The 23435-nt window shown below is 34.8% G+C and overlaps 1 protein-coding gene across 1 annotated transcript in view; it reads left to right on the top strand.

Moving 5' to 3' along the window:
* Window positions 1-6: 6 nt before the first annotated feature.
* The window catches only part of MUT (methylmalonyl-CoA mutase), a 35506-nt gene continuing 12077 nt past the window's right edge, over window positions 7-23435 (top strand). Inside the window, exons 1-10 of the mRNA XM_025382420.1 lie at window positions 7-226; window positions 4077-4500; window positions 5519-5886; window positions 7340-7497; window positions 10146-10317; window positions 12572-12820; window positions 15348-15459; window positions 16469-16584; window positions 19858-19973; window positions 22786-22917. Coding sequence (XP_025238205.1) covers window positions 4116-4500; window positions 5519-5886; window positions 7340-7497; window positions 10146-10317; window positions 12572-12820; window positions 15348-15459; window positions 16469-16584; window positions 19858-19973; window positions 22786-22917 — 1808 coding nt within the window. The 5' untranslated portion in view covers window positions 7-226; window positions 4077-4115. The remainder of the gene's footprint in view (window positions 227-4076; window positions 4501-5518; window positions 5887-7339; window positions 7498-10145; window positions 10318-12571; window positions 12821-15347; window positions 15460-16468; window positions 16585-19857; window positions 19974-22785; window positions 22918-23435) is intronic.

Below are 23435 nucleotides of genomic sequence, written 5' to 3'. Positions count from 1 at the left end.
AAACGTCATCAGGAACGCGCCCGTGAGAGCGCGATTAGATTGGCTGGAGGGAAGGCGGTGTCGGCCTACGCCCCCAGAGTCATCCGGCTGTCGCTGGCGGTTGCGCGGTTTGTGTGGGCTAGGTGAGGGCGGGGAGGCCTGGCTGTCTGGATCTCTGACAGGTGAGGCGGGGGACGCAGAAGTCCAGCCGCCCTCTCATGCAGCGGAGTCCGAAACAGGCCTACCAGTGAGTAGGACGTACACCTTTCAGATCGCTCCATTCTTCTGGCTCCTGTCCTTCCTCTACCCCTTTATTTTGAACTTTTGTCCTTTCTCTCCCCGTCTGTCCTTTACTTCTGTCTTCTTTACCTTCCTACTGTGACGGGATCCCACTCTCTGCCTTCTCCTTAGGTTTAGATTTTCACTTCGACCAATCTCTCTTTTTGGGCGAGGTCCTTGGCAATTCGGAGGTACTTCTGGAAAGAAAGTGCTTTTAATACTTTAGGGGCCATGTCGTTATCTTCTCTGACCACCTAAACACCCTGACTGTTCCCGTTGGCGGAGGTCAGTTTTTGTATGGTTCCAAAGGGATGAGCTTGCTCCATGGCTGCCTCCCTTCTAGGTTGTGGGTTATGTTATTGTCAGGGTTTTTCTAAGAGTTTTCGGGACTAAAAGTGATTTTCTGTGTGTAAACAGGATTAAGAGTGTAAACAGGGTTAAGAGTGAGAGGTAGAATAGAAAAGACAGGTCTAAAGTGACATAAACGTTTAAATTACTAACTCGTTCTCAGTTTTGTCTAGAAAGAAGGTGGTTTTAGGGAAGCTTGAAGCCCTGGATAACGTACGTGTGTAAAGTTTTAAACCACTTGATGATTTTCTCCCAATATAATTTTGTGTTTAATGATGTACTTATGCTAATATCAAATATAATTTTCATGTCCTATGTTTCCATCTCCAAACCCAACTGGTTGAACATCAGAGTATCTTCTTGAACTATTAATGTACAATCACACGTCAGCAGCTAAAGCTTGAAGTTAGTGGTTCAGAATTTTTTTCTCACTGATTTGTTTTTGAGGTGTGGGGGTGGGATTAATCATTCCTCTTTAACTCACGTTAGTTGTCAGTAACATACTTGCTTTGCGTGTTGCTTCTTTGAATGCTTGAGGCCTCTCTTGATGGTCTTCTGAGAAAATTCAGAGGTCGTATTGCCATCTGCAGTAGTTGTGTTTTTATCTAAAAGTGGTATCTGTTTCCAGCGTCCACCAATTCACATGTGATTTTCAAGCAAGACCCTCCACCAGCAAAAAGATTAGGACTTGCTGAAGGCTGAGATGATTGTTAGCATTTTTTAGCAATAAAATATTTTAAAATTAAAGTATGTACAGTATTTTTTTACACATAATGCTATTGCACACTTAATAGGTTACAATACAGTGTAAATACAACTGTTATATACACTGTGAAACCAAAAAATTTGTGTGACAGGCTTTATTAACTTTATTGTGGTGGTCTGGAACCGACCCTGCAATATCTTGGAGGTTATTGTCCCTTATACGGGGCTCTTTCCTATTAGTTGTTCAGATTTGGGAAAGTCCACGTGAAATGAGTGTGATATTTCCTGCCAACAGTTTAGACTCAGGTGGGTTTCAGATTACCTTTTATAGGATTACTATTGAAACGGTTTAGTTGTAGCTTCATTGTTTTTCTCACCCACCTTTTAAGCTAGTAAATATAGTGGATGGCTTGCAAAAAGATGGATGACAAGGACCCCATAGATTTAAAGAATAAAAACTGTGCTAGTATTAAAAAATTGAAGGGTTTTTTGTTTGTTTGTTTCTTTTTTCTTTTTTCTTCTTTTTTTTTTTGAGACAGGGTCTCTCTGTTGCCCAGGTTGGAGTGCAGTGGCACAATCTGTGCTCATTGCAACCTTTGCTTCCCGGGTTCAAGTGATTCTCATGCCTCAGCCTCCTGAGTAGCTGGGAATTACAGGCGTGTGCCACCACGCCTGGCTAATTTTTGTATTTTTAGTAGAGACTGTGTTTCACCATGTTGGCCAGGCTGGTCTTGAACCCCTGACTTCAAGTGATCCACCCGCCTCGGCCTCCTGAAGTGCTGGGATTACAGGCGTGAGCCACCATGCCCGGCTTCTTTTTTGTTGTTTCCATTTAGACTTTGTTCTATGTACTTTTTACATAGTTGAACCTATTGCATTTAAAATTATGTGTCTTGAGTCTTTTACTTACTACTTTTTGAGTTTCTCTTTTTTTGGGAAAATACGCATAACACATTTTTAACTTTGTACTTATACATGTATTTACAGAAACTGCATAAAACATAACTGTATAATTTGATGAATTTCCACAAACAGAATATATCTATGTAAGTGGCAATCAGATCAAGAGCATTACTCCCAAAAGCCCCTCTCTTGCTCCTGTTGTATTCTAGCAACCATAAGTAATCATTCTTCTGACTTCCGACATCAAAGATTAGTTTTGCTAGCTTTCTAAACATATTTTAATAGCTACATGAAATGCTATCATTTTTATATGCTGTAATTAACTTATTCATATGTTATTAGACACGATTTTCCTAAATTTTCTCTATTATAAATAAAACTATAGGGAACATCTATGTATTACTACAGAAGTTTTCCCAGGAGTAATGTTCCTCAGTGGAACGGCATAAACATTTCTGAAACATTTCATATATACTGACAATTTACTTTCCAAAGTAGTTAAAATAGTTCATACTCTCACCAGTGGTTTATGGCTCTTGTTTAATGACCCCGTAATAAGTGTTGAGTATTTCATTTAAACTTTACTAAACTGATAGGTAAGAAGTGGTATGGAAAATAAAATTTGAAACTCCCTTTATTTGTTGCCGTATGCAGTATAATACACATAGTATAGTGAATATATTAATGTTTGTATCTCAGTATCTTTTTAAATAATAGGCTCTATATGTTTAGGCTGTATGACTCTGACAAGTTTTAGTAATTCAGGTGAACAGTTTACTGCTTTGTGAGGTGGGATTTTGATCAGGCGACTTTATTTCTCTAAGCCTCAGTTTCTACATCTAGAAAATGATGACACTGAACCCAGCAACCTAGTATAAAAGTCTTTGCTAGTTATCAGGAATGTACAGCTCTAATGTTGGAGCAGTTTATAAATTAGCACAGAAGTAGATTACTGAAGAGGCCATTTGGCTCACCTTATGGGTTCTGGGATGAGTTGTGAGCGTATTAGTTAAATGCAAGGACTTTGAAACCAGCTGCATAGGTTCCAGTCAATGCTGGCTCTTCTGTGCCTCAGTTTCTTAATCTGTAAAATGGGGCTAATAATAGTACCTACCTATCAAGGGTATTGCAGAGATTAAAATTGCTACTTTGTGATGTCATTATAGACTTCTGTGTTACTAGCACATAGAAACGCTGCAAGTTGGAGATAATGCCTTAGCTGAATTAGCAAGAGAAGAATATTTTAGGCAGAAGGAAGAGCAAGAGCAAATTCACAAAACTTTGACATATGCGCAGCCAACTGTAGGTAATCCAGTATTTCTAGTGCACAAAATGCATAAAGAGGACAAAGACAGAGGTGGGTCTGAGGGGGAAACAGAGACTGGTTCATGAAGGCCTTGAATACCTGTTTGTCTTATTCACCACTTTTTTCCTCCTTTACCCAACATAATGTCAGTCATAAACTGATATTTAATAAAAGCATTTTGATGTTAATTAGGAGGCTGTAGTATATCTTCCGCATGATACAGAGTCTTTGAAAAATTTCATGGGGAGTGTGACATAGTCATATTTACAATGATGTCATTGTATGGAAGGGATTCATATAGAATGGAATAGAAGGGGGCTAAGACTGGTCAGTAAGACCAGCTAAGAGGCTACTGAGGAAAAAGACTGGAACTAGAAGACTGATAGTAATTGTGAAGAAGAGGGGCCAAAGTTATAAAATATCAGGTGCAGGAAGCAGAAAAGGGGAAGAAATGAAATCAGACTAATACATCTTTCCTTTTTATTCCTTTCTAATCAGTAGCTCCTATTTCCCACCCCTTGTTCTAAATGTTTATACACTATGTTTCTTTTTCTAGGTCAGTTCTTATTTCTGTTGGGTGTTTCCATGCTCCACCATGTTAAGAGCTAAGAATCAGCTTTTTTTACTTTCACCTCATTACCTGAAGCAGGTAAAAGAATCATCAGGCTCCAGGCTCATACGGCAACGACTTCTACACCAGCAACAGCCCCTTCACCCAGAATGGGCTGCCCTGGCTAAAAAGCAGCTGAAAGGCAAAAACCCAGAAGACCTAATATGGCACACCCCGGAAGGGATCTCTATAAAACCCTTGTATTCCAAGAGAGATACTACGGACTTACCTGAAGAACTTCCAGGAGTGAAGCCATTCACACGTGGACCATATCCTACCATGTATACCTTTAGGCCCTGGACCATCCGCCAGTATGCTGGTTTTAGTACTGTGGAAGAGAGCAATAAGTTCTATAAGGACAATATTAAGGGTGAGATTTTAATTGGACATAGTATTTGTGATAAGACATATACCTCCTATATTTTTATTTTTTGAGGTTAATCTCTGTAAAGATGATATTCACTCCATAATTTTGTAGTTAAAGACTACACTCTGAAAAAAGTAGATTTTTTTAAACTTCTGTGGTCAAAAAGATAAGTGAGTTAGAATAAGGTGCTAAATTTTTGAAAGAAAACAACACTTACATGCACATTATTTAAAAGGAATTAGGTGAGGTGAAATTGCATGAAGAAAAGAAGACATTAGCTTTGCCTTTGAAAAATGTTTAACATTGTTGGGATAGGGATTGGAGAGGAAGATAGTTAAATGATGCCCAAAGAAAGTGTAAATGTGATAACGTGGTACAAACATTCAGTGCAATCTGGCATTCATTCACTGAAAATTATCTTAATTATTATTAATTCTTTCTGAGCTGTAATAAAATCATACTGTTTGAATACTAAACTGGTAGATTTATAAGATTGTACTGCCCATGGAAGGTTGAACTTATATTTAGTATAGATTATTTTAGTTATTTAAAAATTTTGTACGATTGTCATAATTCTGTTTTCCAGAATATTTTGAATAGCCAAGAATCCTCTTGTGGCAGTATTAGATAAAAGAACAAAAAAGTAAGCAAGCATACAAATGTTAAGTTATTTTTACCATATATGAACAGCCAGATCTTTTCATGAATTTTAGAAATATTTGTATCAAGTACCATATCTTCAGACAGACATGAGATGATTGAGATTTGTTGTTTCTTCCATTCTTTCCTTTAGTGAGGTCCGGAACTAAATTTGTGCATTTTGGCACAAGGGAAACAACTGACTCTCTTAAGAAGTGAAGTATCTTTATTTAAATTGGTTTTGACATGTATGAGCATAAAAATAGTTGTTATAAAAGTATACTGTTATGAGATGAATCAACATTTTTAGTGGTGTTAAAGTAAATCATTTACCTTGATTCCAGACTCTTGAATCTTACATTATTTTTCTATATGTATTTAGCTGGTCAGCAGGGATTATCAGTTGCCTTTGATCTGGCGACACATCGTGGCTATGATTCAGACAACCCTCGAGTTCGTGGTGATGTTGGAATGGCTGGAGTTGCTATTGACACTGTGGAAGATACCAAAATTCTTTTTGATGGAATTCCTTTAGAAAAAATGTCAGTTTCCATGACTATGAATGGAGCAGTTATTCCAGTTCTTGCAAATTTTATAGTAACTGGAGAAGAACAAGGTGTACCTAAAGAGAAACTTACTGGTACCATCCAAAATGATATTCTAAAGGAATTTATGGTTCGAAACACATATATTTTTCCTCCAGAACCATCCATGAAAATTATTGCTGACATCTTTCAATATACGTCAAAGGTATACTTTGTGGTTATTATAGGTTTTTCTATAGTTCCTTGAATGTAGGAATTTTTACACCATGCTAAAACCTAATTTTAAAACTGAGTATTATAAATTTGGAATGTTTTATTATTGTTACTTTTTGTTTTTAATGTACTAATTTTATGTTCTGTCATTACTTGTAGGAATCTGGGCAATAGATCTTTACTGTGTTTTCTTTATTCCTAAAATTTAACTCTGATAATTGTTAGATTCAGGGAGGTCTTCTACTTACATTTTTAAATTTTCCTCCGAAATTCAGATGCAGTTGTGAAGTAGACACTGGTATCAGACAAATGGGGATTGGAATATCAGCTTTATTTCTGCTAAAAGCTGAATTGGAAGATATCACTTATCACTCATATCTGCAATCTCAAGGAGGTCCCTAATATTCACCCCTGAATTAGACTCATCTTTCCCAATGAGAATGATGGGAAAAGTCCCTCCATAGGGACACATTTTCCTCCTTCATTTTCCTGTGAACAATTTGTTTATATTTCCACCCATTATTCACACTTTGCTTCTTACTAGCAATGCGCTCCTTCTCTTTACCTATGTTAAAGTCAGACCATTATTTCATGGCACAGGGAAAATCGTCATCAACCCTTTTTATCTCTATCAATCCTTGTAATTACTATTATCTCCAAACTCTAGCAAGCATTGCCTAGCAAGCATTTTATGTTTGGTTAACTCTTGGTAAAGATAGTTTTTCTTGACTCTGCAGGATATGTGTGATATACTCTACCTAACGTGAAATTTTAGGGGAATGGTGGAAATACAGGTTTTGTAGTGACTGTGGTGGAAAGAACCTGTCTGGGATATGCTTAGTATTAAATGTCACAGTAAATCAAACTGGAATCTTTGATTTTTAAAGCCATGCATTTTATCCCATTTTGTTTCAACATATAGTACTAAGAATTAAATCATTTTCTTTTTTTTCCTGCCATGTACTTATTCATGTTTGATGCCTTCATTCAAATTAGAAAATTAATAACTAGTAAATAATAATAAATTTATACATCTTCAGCAGATTAACCCAAAGTTTGGGTCTACAACCTCTTATGAGGTCCAAGTCATTGGTTTGGAATTAAAAATGCCTCATTTAGTTCTCAGACCAAAGGTTACATTCCTAACCTCAGCTAGCTAATTCCACAATTTAAACTTTTAGAAGAATGGTTAGTACAAATTCTTGTCCACCAGAAAAATAAAGTAGGTAGAGTCCTGATGATGGTTCATGGACGAACCATTTCAATTGGAAAGCAAATTAAATGTAACAAATAAGTATTAAATATTTTGTTAACATTATAAACTACCAAGTGTATTTGAGTTTAACGTAATTTTAAAATAATATTTACGCTTAGAAAGTGGATTTAATAGAACCTTTTAATATTTTACTTATTCATTGTTACAATTTTTTTTTTTTTTAATGTAGCACATGCCAAAATTTAATTCAATTTCAATTAGTGGATACCATATGCAGGAAGCAGGGGCTGATGCCATTCTGGAGCTGGCCTATACTTTAGCAGATGGATTGGAGTACTCTAGAACTGGACTCCAGGCTGGCCTGACAATTGATGAATTTGCACCAAGGTGAGTAAATTAAACCTCCATATTGTTTCAACATTAAGAAATGCATAGGACCATTTTATATATTGATAAAATGGATTTATAAATATAAATATCAGGCTAGATTTAGATTTTCTTATATTTGAGTGATAATGAGAGAAAAAGCCAATATTTCTAATAAAAAATAGAATTAAATTTGGCTGTACTTCTTTGTAAATTCCAGGAATATCTTGTTTCCAACTATTTAGAGAACACAAGTTTCACGTTTTAACAAACTATATTAAAATGTAGACATCATGTTTAGGCAGTTTTATTTTTCTCATTTTTCCATTTTAGAATACGGAATTAATCTATTATTTATTTTTTATTTTTTATTTTCCTGTTGCACTATCTAATGTAATGTTTTGGGATCCACTGTGCTGTTGAAACATTTGTTTCACAACAGTTTCTTAATAATGTTGTATGACAAATATGGGAAAACTTAAATGAAGTTTATGAAATATTTAAATTTGGAAGTCGAAAGTCATTCAGTGGTTCAGTCAGTACAGCAATCACTTGCTAAGCTTTGCTGTGCCAAACACTAGCCTATATGCTGACAATACAACATGTAGAAAACATAGCTTCTGCCTTCAGTGTTTTTATAGACTACTGAAATGCTCCTTTATACCAGGGATTTGTGTACTTATTGTGACAGCAGTTCCCAAAGTATGGTCTAAGAACAGTTGGGCATTGCTAAGACTCTTTCTGGGGTATTTGAGATAAAAATGGTTTTTATGCTTATATTAGAGCTTTATTTGCCTTTTTCACTTTCATTTTCTCAAGAATTTATAGTGGTGTTTTTCAGAAGCTACACGATAAGTGATATTGCAACAGATTGCAGAAACAGATATGAGACTCCAGCTGTCTTCTCTTAAGCCATACATTGAAGAGATTTGCAAAAATGTAAAACAATGATGCTTTTATTATACATATATTTTAAGAAGCATACTTATTTTTCATAAGAAATGTTACTAATGTTAACATGTTGTGGGTTTATTTTGATTTGATTTGATGATTATTGAGATAGGATCTTGCTCTGTTGCACATGCTGGAGTGCAATGGCATGATCACTGCTCATTGCAGCCTCAGCCTGCCAGGCTCAAGCGTTCCTCCCGCCTCAGGCTCCCAAGTAGCTGTGACTACAGGTGTGTGCCACCATACCTGGCTAATTTTTAAATTTTCTTGTAGAGATGGGGTTTCCCTGTGTTGCCCAGCTGGTCTCAAACTCCTGGGCTCAAGCTATCCTCCTGCCTTGGCCTCCTAAAGTGCTGGGATTCTAGGCACTAGCCACTGTGCCCTTCCTTATTGTTACTTTTAAGTGAACTAGTAAAGAAAATATTGATAAATATTATACAAATAAAGAAATAAATTCTTTGGAATCTTCAGTAAGTTGTTTTTTTTTGTTTTGTTCTTTTTTTTGAGACAGAGGCTCACTCTGTCGCCCAGGCTGGAGTGCAGTGGTGCGATCTCCACTCATTGCAAGCTCCGCCTCCCAGGTTCACGCCATTCTCCTGCCTCAGCCTCCTGTGTAGCTGGGACTACAGGCGCCCGCCACCGCGCCCGGCTAGTTTTTGTATTTTTTTTAGTAGAGACGGGGTTTCACACCATGTTAGCCAAGCTGGTCTCGATCTCCTGACCTCGTGATCCGCCCGTCTCGGCCTCCCAAAGTGCTGGGATTACAGGCGTGAGCCACCGCGCTCGGCTGGAATTGTCAGTAAGTTTTAAGAGTAAAAAGGGAACCTGAGATAAAAATATTTGAAAATTGCTGTGTTAAGAACTTCTTTCAAGGCTGGGTGTGGTGGCTCATGCCTGCAATCCCAGTGCTTCGGATGACCGAGGTGGGCAGATCACATGAAGCCAGAAATTCAAGACCAGTCTAGCCAACATGGCAAAACCTGGTCTCTATTAAAAATACAAAAGTTAGCTGGGCATGGTGGTGCTTGTCTGTAATTCCAGCTACTTGGGAGGGTGAGGCACAAGAATCGCTTGAACCTGGGAAGTGGAGGTTGCAGTGACCTGACAGTGCTTCATTGCACTCCAGCCTGGGCAATAGAACAAGACTCTGTCTCAAAAAATCAACTTCTTCCAAAAATGTATCAGGAGTGGATTTGCCAGCTTTGTGCCTTTAGAGACAGGCAAGTAACCTAAATGTTTAAATCAGCACAGAATATGAGATAAAAGGGAGAGATTAAGGAGAAGTATATGCCTAGACCAAATGCACAATCATTCTTTTAGAAAACACTTTCTGACTGTTTAAACAAAGCAGATTTGCTGTTTTATTTCATTCATAAGTGACTCCTATCTTACATATTGAGTATTCCTAAAATATATTTTTTTAAAGAAATTGAATCTTTCTTTAATGAAGGACACAAGAAGAGATTCTTTCATAAAGAAAACCAATTACAAAGTGAATAATTCTTACCTGAAACAAAATTTCTTCCATATGCATAAAACTGTGATTTTATGTTAGGTTTAAAGTTACATAAATATACATATACTGATCTTAATTCAAATTAAGTTGTTTGAAATTAAAATATAGACCTTGATTTTCTAGTGTGTGATGCAATTAGTTTTTTTTTCTGTTCTATATTGTTAAGTTTAATTAAATTCTGGACCTAGCATTACTATTTTAGGTTGTCTTTCTTCTGGGGAATTGGAATGAATTTCTATATGGAAATAGCAAAGATGAGAGCTGGTAGAAGACTCTGGGCTCACTTAATAGAGAAAATGTTTCAGCCTAAAAGTTCAAAATCTCTTCTTCTAAGAGCACATTGTCAGACATCTGGATGGTCACTTACTGAGCAGGTGTGTATATAATTCAAAATGTAGAATTTTAATAAAGTCTTTTATATATATATTTTCTGAGCAATATGGCACAAGCAGGAAATAGATTTAAGAAGCTATCTGTTAATATTTGAAATCATAAATATTCTGAAGCATAATGTATACTTAGATTTGTAATTATACATAGTATAATAAATAAATAAATAAAAATTGTCTCCCTCTAGTGGTTAACAATATAAAATCACTTACATCCTAGCTTCCATGTAGTGCTGAAACACTTTTGTAAAAGTAAACAAGGCTGGGTGAGGTGGCTCACACCTGTAATTCCAACAGTTTGGGAGGCCGAGGCAGGTGGATCATCTGAGGTCAGGGGTTCGAAACCAGCCTGGCCAACATGGCAAAACCCCGCCTCTACTAAACATACAAAACTAGCTGGGCATGGTGGTGCATGCCTATAATCCCAGCTACTTGGGAAGCTGAGGCAGGAGAATCACTTGAACCTGGGAGGTGGAGATTGCAGTGAGCCGAGATCACACCACTGCACTTCAGCCTGGGCAACAAGAGCAAAACTATGTGTCACCAAAAAAAAAAAAAAAGTAAATGGAATTTAATGATGAGGAAGAAGCAAAAGTCATAAGTTAATACTCCCATATATTTGTAAGAGTTATAATTCTTAACATAAAACTGCCTATTTAAAATTGATTGTATATACATACATATTTTATATGTTAAAGTTATATGTTTAAACAAGCATGCAAGCAAACAAACTGTTTAAAGACTATTTTTACTTGGGTAATTTTATTTGTTCTCTTAAAAATTGTATAGTTATGGCCTTGTTTTTATACATGTTCTCTTTACATATGAAATTATTTTGATACATTTAAAAATAATTTATATGTACAAAGTTACATTGCTTTTATACATTTAAATGTTGAATAATAACTATTGTGCTCCATATGAAATATAACTTCAGGTTCTTATAAATGGAAAAATAGACCGGGTGCAGTGGCTCACGCCTGTAATCCCAGCACTTTGGGAGGCCAAGGCGGGCGGATCACGAGGTCAGGAGATCAAGACCATCCTGGCTAACATGGTGAAACCCCGTCTCTACTAAAAATACAAAAAAATTAGCCGGGTATGTGGCGGGCGCCTATAGTCCCAGCTACTTGGGACTGAGGCAGGAGAATGGCATGAACCTGGGAGGTGGAGCTTGCAGTGAGCCGAGATTGTGCCACTTCACTCCAGCCTGGGCGACAGAGCAAGACTCCATCTCAAAAAAAAATAATAATAAAATAAAATAAAATAAAGTAAATATAAATGAATAAATGGAGAAATAGAGACTTTTAGGGTTGGAAGGAACCTTAATAATCATTTTTATTTTATCTTGCTTATTTTTTCAGCTAAGGAAACTGAAGTTCAGAGAGATCCAATGACTTGCCCAAATCACAATTAGGCATACAATAAACTAGAACTCAAATTTCAGATATCTCAGTCCGTTGTTTTATCTGTTTAGTTAACATTTATTCAGTGCCTGTTTTGTACATATCATTGTGGTAGATACTATGAGGTAGACAAAATAATTAGGGGAGAGTGAATTATGAAATGAAGGACTATATAGTCTTAAGTAGAAAAAGAATGTGTTATTGATATACTTATAGAAAAGTATTTAGGCAATATATAAGTAAGCACAACAAACGTTTGATATTTCAGAGGATTATAAGAAGTAATGTTGGCCGGGCGCGGTGGCTCAAGCCTGTAATCCCAGCACTTTGGGAGGCCGAGACGGGTGGATCACGAGGTCAGAAGATCGAGACCATCCTGGCGAACACGGTGAAACCCCGTCTCTACTAAAAAATACAAAAAAAAAACTAGCCGGGCGAGATGGCGGGCGCCTGTAGTCCCAGTTACTTGGGAGGCTGAGGCAGGAGAATGGCGTAAACCCGGGAGGCGGAGCTTGCAGTGAGCTGAGATCCGGCCACTGCACTCCAGCCCGGGCGACAGAGCGAGACTCCGTCTCACAAAAAAAAAAAAAAAAGAAGTAATGTTTTAGTGCTTAAGAGAAGATTAAGCACTAAACAGTGACTCTGACTCTTCTAATTCTCTTCTGATTCTGGCTTCTAAACTAATTTGTCTAAATTTATTTGCTATTCTGAAGCTTAATATGGAAATTGACATAGAAAGTATGCAGCAGTTGCTGTTTAATCATGTTGCTGTTTATAGTGACAATATCTATCACTTGTTTCTTTGGGTTTTTGTTTTTTATCAAATATTTTAGGATCCTTACAATAATATTGTCCGTACTGCAATAGAAGCAATGGCAGCAGTATTTGGAGGGACTCAGTCTTTGCACACAAATTCTTTTGATGAAGCTTTGGGTTTGCCAACTGTGAAAAGTGCTCGAATTGCCAGGAACACACAAATTATCATTCAAGAAGAATCTGGAATTCCCAAAGTGGCTGATCCTTGGGGAGGTTCCTACATGATGGAATCTCTCACAAATGATGTTTACGATGCTGCTTTAAAGGTGAGTTTTTCCACTTTGCAACTTTGTTTTCAGAATTTGCAGATTTGTAAAGATTTATAGATTTTAAAACTTATAAGTCAAGATTTATAGATTTTAAATTTATAAATCAAATCACTTACAAATTTATATAATAATTTAAACAATGTTTGCAAAAAAAGAAATTCAGGTTTAATTTTATAGTTTTCAAAACTGAATCCATTTAAAAATACATTTGTATTAAAGTATTTTATTAAAAGAATTGAAAAGATAGCTAGTATTAAAAAGCTCATAGAAAGAACAGCAATTTTTGATCTTCCTCTTTTTTTTTCCTGCTTCCTGGAGTAAGATATATACTTCTTTGCTTATTTTTGTTTTTATCTGCATAGTTTATAATCACATGTATACTGTTTCTTCTAATTTTATCAACTGTAGACATTACACATGAGACCTTAGACACTATTGCTTTCCTAGTAGAGTAGTTTAGATTTTGGCTGATTCATACCCCTACTTTGCCTCCTCCCTTAGTACCGATATAATTATATCTCAATATAATCTTTTCTGAAATCTTCTAATGTTCTCATTTGATTTAAATTGTCTTTTCTCTATTTCTGCTCACTATTGCTGTTGTTTCACTCCTCTTTGCCATTATAGTAGGAATATATTTTCATTTCTCCTCTGTTGAATTCTGAATCTTGAATCCCATGTCTATCTCTTGGTTATTTGGAAGTACATCTCATAGAAACCTGCTAAAAATGGTGCATGGGAGATAAATTATTTGAAACTTTGCCTGTTTGAGAATGTCTTTATTCTGTTTTTATACTTGATTGATAATCTGACTAAGCTTGACATTATTTCCATTCAGGAAATTCATAAACAAGTTTATAAGCATTGATCTGTTTTTTATTCTATATTTTTATTCTGGCTTTCAATATTTCTGATCAGAAATTTGATGCCATTCTTATTCAGGATCTTTCTTTTTAAAAGTATTGGGACCTCGTCTTTACTTTTTGTGTTGATGTATAACTTGGTGTATTTTTTCCTACATGGTACTGAACCTTTATTGGGTCTTTTTCCTCTCACTTTTTAAAAAAAAATATTTTTATAGCTCTAGGAAATTTTCCTGTATTATTTCTTTGACAGTTTTTTTCTTGCCATTTTCATATGGTTTCTCTTTCTAGAACTCCTAGTCATAAGCTATGGACCTCCTTAAATAATATCCTGATGTTCTTATCTTTTTTTTTTTTTTTCTTTTTTGAGACAGAGTCTCGCTCTGTCACCAGGCTAGAGTGCAGTGGCGCGATCTCGGCTTACCGCAACTTCTGACTCCCTAGTTCAAGCGTTTCTCCTGCCTCAGCCTCCCGAGTAGCTGGGATTACAGGTACACGCCACCACACCCAGCTAATTTTTGTATTTTTAATAGAGATGGGGGAGTTCACCATGTTGGTCAGGCTGGTCTCAAACTCCTGACCTTGTGATCTGCCCACCTCGGCCTCCCAAAGAGCTGGGATTACAGGCGTGAGCCACTGCTCCCTGCCTGTTCTTATCTTTTCTATAGTATATCTGTTTGCCTTTTTGTTCTGTGTTCTTAAAGATTTGTCAACTTTATGTTTCTACTTATTTTTACATTCATGTATTTTTAATTCGTAGAGCTCATTTTTGTTTTCTAATTTCCCCCTTATAATTAATGTCATCTTCATTTGTTGCATTAGTGCAGAATCCCTTTTTATTCTGAATTCATGATATTTTCTGAAGTTTTCTTTTGCGTCCTGTATTGTCTCTGCTTTCTCTCTGTGCTTTTTGTTATTAGCCTTTAGTTAGAGTACAGGCTTTTATTTTGGTAAGACATCTTACCCTTACTTCTCTCTGTATTTGGTGTTTGATAGTTCATTGCATCTTGAGTTCATTTGCTGTAGACAGTAAACATTGGTTCTCCTGACAGAATGAGAGAGGGGTGGTTGCAGACTCTGAAATTGTCTTCTTCTTTTTAGCTTCTCATTTTACACTTACGTAGAATCCAATTACGTAGAATCTTGAATTCATCAGGGAAAAGCGGGTTGAACTTGATCCTTTCTGCTAAGCCATATATCATTCCACTGTCTGCTTTCTGCTTTCATATAGAAGCTATGATTGAAGGTTTAAATATTTCCTGATTTCATTAAAGATGAGGTTACATTGTTTCTCTGCAGCTCAAATAAAAAGTAAATTACATTTTAAAATATATTTTTCTTAGAGACTTTATGTAATTATGAAAACTTTAGGTACCTAAAAATAAAGATTAGAGAATTGATGTGGCTTTAATTTTCTCCCAAGACTGAAGAGGTTTTGTGTTTTTTGGAATATACTTGTTAGTTGTCTTTTCAAGTAACTATAAACACACAAATTCTAATTAATGTCTTTGGTGTTCATTTAATTATGTTCTTATGAAACATTAAAATTTAGTTTATAATTTTATTAATATTAGTAATTATATAACACTCATAACAAATTTGTATAGTTTATACACATTTTTAATATTCTCTTTTAGTTTTGTTAATGTTTTTCTTTTTAGCTCATTAATGAAATTGAAGAAATGGGTGGAATGGCCAAAGCTGTAGCTGAGGGAATACCTAAACTTCGAATTGAAGAATGTGCTGCCCGAAGACAAGCTAGAATAGATTCTGGTAAGATAAAGTGAGAAAGTTCATATATGAAATCCAGCATTTGAAAAGAAATTCATTTCTATTTGAAGATAACATGTATGGTTACTAAAACAAAAATAATGAAAAATGGAACTTCAGTAAATTTTTTCTCATATACTTTATCTATATTTGTATTTTCGCATACATGGATGCACACAGGCAAACATATGTACGTGTGTGTGGATGTCTACCCATTGTATGTATGTACTTGTTTGTGAGTAGATGTCATTAACATTTTGAAGATGACACTGTTGATGATCAGTGTTCTCTGCATTGGAGTATTCATTCATGCAATGAATACTTTTTTAGTTTATTTTGTTTGAGGCACTTGCTATGTCTGGGCATACAACTGTGAACAGGACAGACATGACCTCTATGCACACAAATCTTACATTCTAGTAAAAGAGAGGGAAATGATCAAGCAAATAAAGAATTATAGATCATGATAAGTGCTATGAAGGAAATATGAAGGAGTATAACCAGTGGTAGGGGTTGCGGGAAGTTTTATATAAGAGTAATAATCTGGTAGTTTGAGGTAAAATATATTCTTTATCATGTAAGGAAGTATCTTTGTCATTTTGATTTACTACTTATAGAAGGGTTCTTTTTTTGTTTAAAAGTGATTGGCTGAATTCAAAAAAATATTAGAAAAGCTACTGGGTATTCATTCTCTACCTTATAAATCTTAGATGGCAACTTCTCTGATTGTTATTTTGAAGTGATAGAAGATTTATTAGAAACTGTGGGAAAGTATGTATTAATAGTTTGGTAGAATAATGGAAGTCCTTCCTTACAGAGATTCTGACATATACCTCTACTTTCCTCCCACACCCCCTTCTCAGATTGGGATTTGCTGATCTATGTCGAAGGTTCATTAAGACTTAAGAATACTACTTAAAGATATTAAATTTATAAGAAAAATACGTCATACCCAGAGCATTACAATTAGGTAATTATTTGGGAATAAAATTTTTCTTTGGGAAATTACCAGGTTCTGAAGTCATCGTTGGAGTAAATAAGTACCAGTTGGAAAAAGAAGACGCCGTAGAAGTTCTGGCAATTGATAATACTTCAGTGCGAAACAGGCAGATTGAGAAACTGCAGAAGGTATTAATAGCTTTTTTTTTTTTTTTTTTTTTTAGTATTTTCTGTGTTCTGGGCACTGGCTAGGCTCTGAAATTGTTGTGCTTAAATTAATCCTTAAAACAGCATGAGGTGGGTATTAATTTCCATCATTTCAAATGTAAGGGAACTAAAGATAAGGCTTTGAGAAACTTGCTCAGGATAAATAATTAGACAACCCGGACTCAGTCTTAGTCTGTTGACACCAAAAACTTGTTTTAAACCATGATATCTACCTCTGTGAAACTTCTAAGTTGTTATTAAAAACCACACTACAATAATACCTTCCATAATTTATAGATTAAAACCAAGGCTTAGATAATTATATAACTTACTCAAAGTTGAAAACAGAATAAAGTTTAGAGTTAGTATATGAATTCAGGGCTTCTTATTATGATTTCTTTCACCAGAATGGTAGCATCTGATACTACTGTTAAATAATTACTTGCTTTTTGATTTTTAAAATTCAACTATATTTGGTAATGCTTTAGTAAGGTACAGTATATAATAACCTTTATTTATTTTGATTGAAACTAGAGTACTGTATTCCCTTCTTATTTTGTCACTGAGTTGATCCAAAGCATATGAAATACTAAAATAGGTAAATCAAATTCATTGTCACTGTTGTAACCTATATATTTTTGTTGTGTGAAGCTACTTTGGCCTCTTAATCTTTGGCATTTGTAATTACTACTGTTTCCAAGGTAGGAGGCTTAAAAATTTAATGGCTTTTCTTTGTTCACTTTTCCTGAGATTGTTTAATGTATGACTTTTTTTTCGTTCAATCTATAAAAATCTAATAGTATTTATTGTATTTGGAAAACCCCTTTCTTCTCTCTTATACTTTAGGTTCTTATTTATTAACTTTATATCTTCATAGCCTGAGGGATTTCATTTATCGTAAATAATGATAAACCTTATTTTGGGCAACAAAGAGGAATTCATTAATGACAATATAGGAATAATAGTTTTCCTATATTATATATAAATAACATTTATTGAGCACTTACTATGTACCACATACTGTACTAAATGCTTTTCTGGAATTGTTGTTTTTGTGTATTATTTTATTTAACAGGTAATTACTATTTTTATTTCCATTTACAGATGAGGGAACTAATGATTGGAGAGTCTCCTTTAGTTGCTCAAGTTTATAGTATAAGTGAGAAAGCTGGGATTTGAATGCAGGCTTTTTGACTCTAGTGCCAGTTTAGGATAAATGGATATTCTGATGTAACTTTTTCCTAGTTTTGAACCTTCTTAGGACCATGACCAAATCAAAGTTCTTCTGTTATAAAAATTGACTTTCATAGCTAAAATCAGATATTTGTATAGAAAAATATATTTCTGCTTCAATACTCTGAGCTCTCTTCAGTAATGAACTCAAGTTTATATTGTCTTATGCTTTCCTTTTACCCATGGGTTTTAACAGTATTTTACCTGTGGTGGTAATTTTTTAAAAAACGTGAACTACCTCAACTGTAATTTTGTATTAAATTATTTTTTTAATCTTCAGTCCCAGTTAATTTTAGCATGTGTTTTCACTCCCTGAATTTTAGTAATCTGTTGTTGAGATAATTATAGCAAACTACCTAATCTAAGGATGACTGGTTTTCTAGTAAACCAGAAAAGGTAGACTTCTCAGGTCTTTGCTCAAATGTCACCTTATCTAAGAAGCTTACAGTGATCCAATATCTACAATAGCACCCTACTACCCTGTGCCAAATCACTTGGTTGTTTTCTCGATTTACTTTATTTTTCTCTTAAATTGTATGTGTTTATTGTTTCTGTCTCCAATGAAAGATAAAGAAAAATGGGCTTTTTTTTTTTTTTTTTTTTTGAGATGGAGTCTCACTCTATTGCCCAGGCTGGAGTGCAGTGGCCTGATCTTGGCTCACCACAACCTTCACCTCCCCAGTTCAAGCAATTCTCCTGCCTTAGCTTCCCAAGTAACTGGGACTACAAGCATGAGCCATCATGCCCAGCTAATTTTTGTATTTTTAGTAGAGACAGGGTTTTACTCCTTTGGCTGGGCTGGTCTCGAACTCCTGACCTCATGATCCACCCACCTCGGCCTCCCAGAGTGCTGGGATTACAGGCATGAGTCACCACGCCCGGCCAAAAATGAGCATTTTTATGGAGAATTTGGAGTTAATTTTTTTCTTGCCCTAAATATAGTTGGACCTCCATATCTATGGGTTCCACATCTATGGATTTAACCAATAATGAATTGAAGATATTTGAGAAAAAAAAAAAATGGATGCATCTGTACTGAATGTGTACAGACTTTTTTTCTTGTTGTTATTTCCTAAACCATACAGTATAACAACTATTTATATAGTACTTACATTGTATGAGGAATTATAAGTAATCTAGAGATGATTTAAAGTATACAAGAAAATGTACATAGGTTATATGCAAATACTACATCATTTTGTATAAGGGCCTTGAACATCCCTGAATTTTGGTGTCTGTGGATAGGGTGGGCAGTGGGTCATGAAACCAATTGCCGAAAGATATTGAGGGATGACTGTATAAATTTTCTATACCACCTCTGCTTATATATACTATATAATATTCGTGGCAGCTTCAGCAGTATCATATTTTAGACTCTCTTACAGGTGGTACAATTTGTAAAAAAAATGGATTTATGCAACTTTACTTTGACAAATTGTTGGCAGAGCAGAGTTAGGACCCAGGGAAAACATTTTTTACTATGTTTTTCATTGTATATCTTTCTCTTAGTCTCTGTTTCTCTCTTGAGATTATTTTTAAATAAAATTACAGCAATATACATACATTATTATTTATATATTGTTATTTATCTAAAGGAAACTTAAAATATAACTAAAATATTCTCCAAGTTCATATTTCTTTTCTCTTGTCACAACTAATCTTTAGTATTCCTTCAAAATACTTTATATGAAATACCTACTTGTTTTCAATGTCTTGCTACTTTAGAAAAGCCTAAGTAACATGTGCTGCTTGGGAAGGTCAGCACTATTATTGCCCTGCATGTTTCTGATTTGTTGGGGTTATACCAAATATAATATTATTTTAGGAAATCCTGAGTGAATGAATGAATTGAATGAATAAAATTCCTAGGTTATATATTATTCTGTTCATTTTTTTCCTCTTATATTTGGAGTTAGGATTATGGAAAAAAATGCCACGTGGTATGCATCAGGGTCTAATCTCTTGATCTCTGTTTTATTCTCTCTTCATGTAAATTGTCCCTTTCCTTGACTTTTTCCATAGATCAAATCCAGCAGAGATCAAGCTTTGGCTGAACGTTGTCTTGCTGCACTAACCGAATGTGCTGCTAGCGGAGATGGAAATATCCTGGCTCTTGCAGTGGATGCATCTCGTGCAAGGTAGAGATATATAAGTTGGAGGTTTCCAAAGACTAAAAGTTGGCCGGTTTAGCTTTCCAGAGTATACTTAAATGAAAGGTTGACCCTATAAACCATGCGAACCCAAAAGAAAATAATGGCATCCATAATAAATTTAATTCTTATCATTTTAAAATCCTCTGTATTTAAAACATTCACATATTTTGAGTGAAATGTATTAATAAATGTATATTTTACTGTGGCTGAGGAATTTTGAAACTACTGAAATGAATCCATTTCACTGATTCACAGGTTGAAATGTGTTGGACTCTCAAGTATATCACTAGGTTTATGCCTATTACCTTGATATTTTACCAGTTAAAATGGCTCTGGGGTGGGGAGGGGAACATTAATCAGAGAATTAATAGGAAAAACTTGTCATCCCATTGCTTTTGAATTAGTTTTAACCATGAAGCAACCAGAAGAGTAACCAACTTCCCCACACTCTCATCCCAGTCCTTCTTCCCTTGTTATTAGAACCACATGTTCTTTTAGGAGTAGAATACTTGTTAATTGTTACTAGTCTTCTATCTCCTGTTGACATTTTGGTCTACTGCATTTGATTTTCTACTGTAATATAATTGCTCTTACTAAGTTCACTAGCGAACGCTCTTTGTCTGATATTGTGGATAATTTTTAGTCCATATCTTGAATTCTCTACAGTATTTAACATTATTGACCACTTGTTCCTTCTTGAAACTTTTGCCATTTGTAACCCTTAATATGCTCCTTTGTCTGCTAACTTTTGTCATCCTGCATTTAAAAAAGGCTGAGTAAAAAACAGAATCTAATCTCATGTTGTATCTGCTTCTGTGTTACCATAGACGTGATATTTGGCAAAGTGAAGTTTTTTGTATTTACTACCCAATAGAATTGTTGTGAAGACATTAAAGCATTAAAAATAGTTCCTGAAACAGAATATGGCACTTAATGTGTTAATTGTTATTATTTTTCTATTTGTTGTTATTTAAAAATTATCTCATTATATATATCAATATATAAATAAATTCATTATATTAAGAACCAGAAGGGGCCTGAAATATTATCCTTCTTGTAAGCTAGCAAGTTATCCTGTTTAGTGAGGTGCTGGTTGATGATATGAGATCCCTGGATCAGAACCTAATGACAGTTTGTTACTACAGTATTAATAGCCATAACATCAGCAGGTTTGGGCTAGTTCCTTTGATGCCCAATTGATGTGAGTGATGTGAAAAGGGCTGCTAGGTGATACCTCTTGTACAGTGTATTGGGTTACTTTCAAGGAGAGGAACCCTGAGCTTAGGGATTCTGAATCTTTTGTAATGGGTAATAAGCATGGCCCCCATTGTTCTAGAGGGAGACATTATTATATTGGACAGAAAGCAAACCTACCCTTTGCTCTGGGGGTAGCTAATATTCCTGTCTTCTAAGGCAATTCACTATACAGACATCTTTGAAAACATAGTCCAGAATAAAGAGCCATCAGTGCTGTGCTCCACAGGATATGAAGAAATGCAAGTGACCCACGGAAAATTTTTCTCCCAATATATGGCAACATCATTAAATGGATTACTTTTGCTTTTAAGTGTTTATTTCTTAATATAATGAACTTTTTAAAAAATATGTTGCTTTAACTGGTTAAGGTATAGTATAAATAGTATGTGTTGTTTTTTTCTACTACTGATTTCGTAAGAGAAATTACATGACTTTTTTTATTATTATACTTTAAGTTCTAGGGTACATGTGCACAACGTGCAGGTTTGTTACATATGTATACATGTGCCATGTTGGTATGCTGCACCCATTAACTCGTCATTTACATTAGATGACTTTTATTAAAGGCCTTTGACGGTTGCCCATTCCTTTTAGATTAAAACCTAGTCTTTCGATAGTCTGCAAGATATGCTAGATGTGACTCTTGCCCATTTCTCTGACCTCATCTTATACCACTTTCCTCAATATGCTGTGTTCCTAATGCCCTTCTTTCTATTTTTAGAACATAAAACATATTTTCCTACATCTCAGAGCCTTTGCTTTTAGTGCTTCCTTTTTCAAACACTCTTACTCTTTTATGTTCCCTTGGGATCCCTTTTTTTATAATTTATATCTTAGTTCAAAAGTCATATCTTCACATCTTCAATAACTTTAAAATAGTTCTTCCAGACATCCCATTCCATCTTTGCCTGGTTTAGTGTCTTTATAGTACTTATTATTACCTTATGAAATTATCTTACTAATTTATTAATTTAGTTGTTTATCATGTGCATCCTCTGACTAGATGTTACAGATGTTAATGTCTATAAGAACAAGCACTTTTTCTTTGGTCTCGTTTATTACTGTATTGCTCTAGTAGATATAGAGATATAGTAATATCTGGCACATATTAGGCACACAGCTAATGTTGGATGAGTTAGTGAACAAATGGATGAAATATGCTAAAAGATTTACTTCTTATCAAAAAATATTTATGGGAGTGTTTCTCTTTATCCATTTGTGTTTAGTGGTGAATTATTCAGCAACCTTCAGGTACTTGTCTATATATATAATTTTTAGGTCCTTCAGTCATTTCTTGATTGACAAATGTTGAAAAGATAATTGGATGCATAAAGGCATCCAGAATAAATTTTTCACAAGTATTTTCAGAAGAGACGCTTTCATAATACATTAAAAACATTCTTATTTTACATTTTTACAGTCTATTGTTAATAAACAGTCTTAGGTAATAAAATATGTTTAATTATATTGAATATTATGGTAAATAGATATCTTTATCACGAAATAATGAAGTTAATGGAACCACCATTTCATGTTTCAGATGTACAGTGGGAGAAATCACAGATGCTCTGAAAAAGGTATTTGGTGAACATAAAGCGAATGATCGAATGGTGAGTGGAGCATATCGCCAGGAATTTGGAGAAAGTAAAGAGATAACATCTGCTATCAAGAGGTAATATGTAAGGTTTCTTAGGCCAGAATTTCATCTTTTCTGTTAACAGAATCCCCTTGAATCTACTGGGAGCTTAATTTCCTTACATACAACTGAGAAAATGTTTGAATTTTAAAATAATAAATAGCAAATTAAATGTTAATTATATTATCTATATTATATAGACTATATAACATATAATTAATAGAGTATATAATTTATTCATTACATATATATAATTAGAAATATACATGATATATATTATATCTGTACTATCATTATTTTAATATGTACATGATAATGTTTATTTTATTTTATTTTTTATTTTTTTATTTTTTTTATTATTATTATACTTTAAGTTCTAGGGTGCATGTGCACACCGTGCAGGTTTGTAACATATGTATACATGTGCCATGTTGGTGTGCTGCACCCATTTACATTAGGTATATCTCCTAATGCTATTCTTCCCCCCTCCCTCCTTCCCCCTCCCCACAACAGGCCCTGGTGTGTGATGTTCCCCTTCCTGTGTCCAAGTAATC

Source organism: Theropithecus gelada, chromosome 4 (assembly GCF_003255815.1).
Source record: "Theropithecus gelada isolate Dixy chromosome 4, Tgel_1.0, whole genome shotgun sequence".
Classification (NCBI taxonomy): domain Eukaryota; kingdom Metazoa; phylum Chordata; class Mammalia; order Primates; family Cercopithecidae; genus Theropithecus; species Theropithecus gelada.
This window is presented reverse-complemented; position numbering and strand designations above follow the sequence as displayed.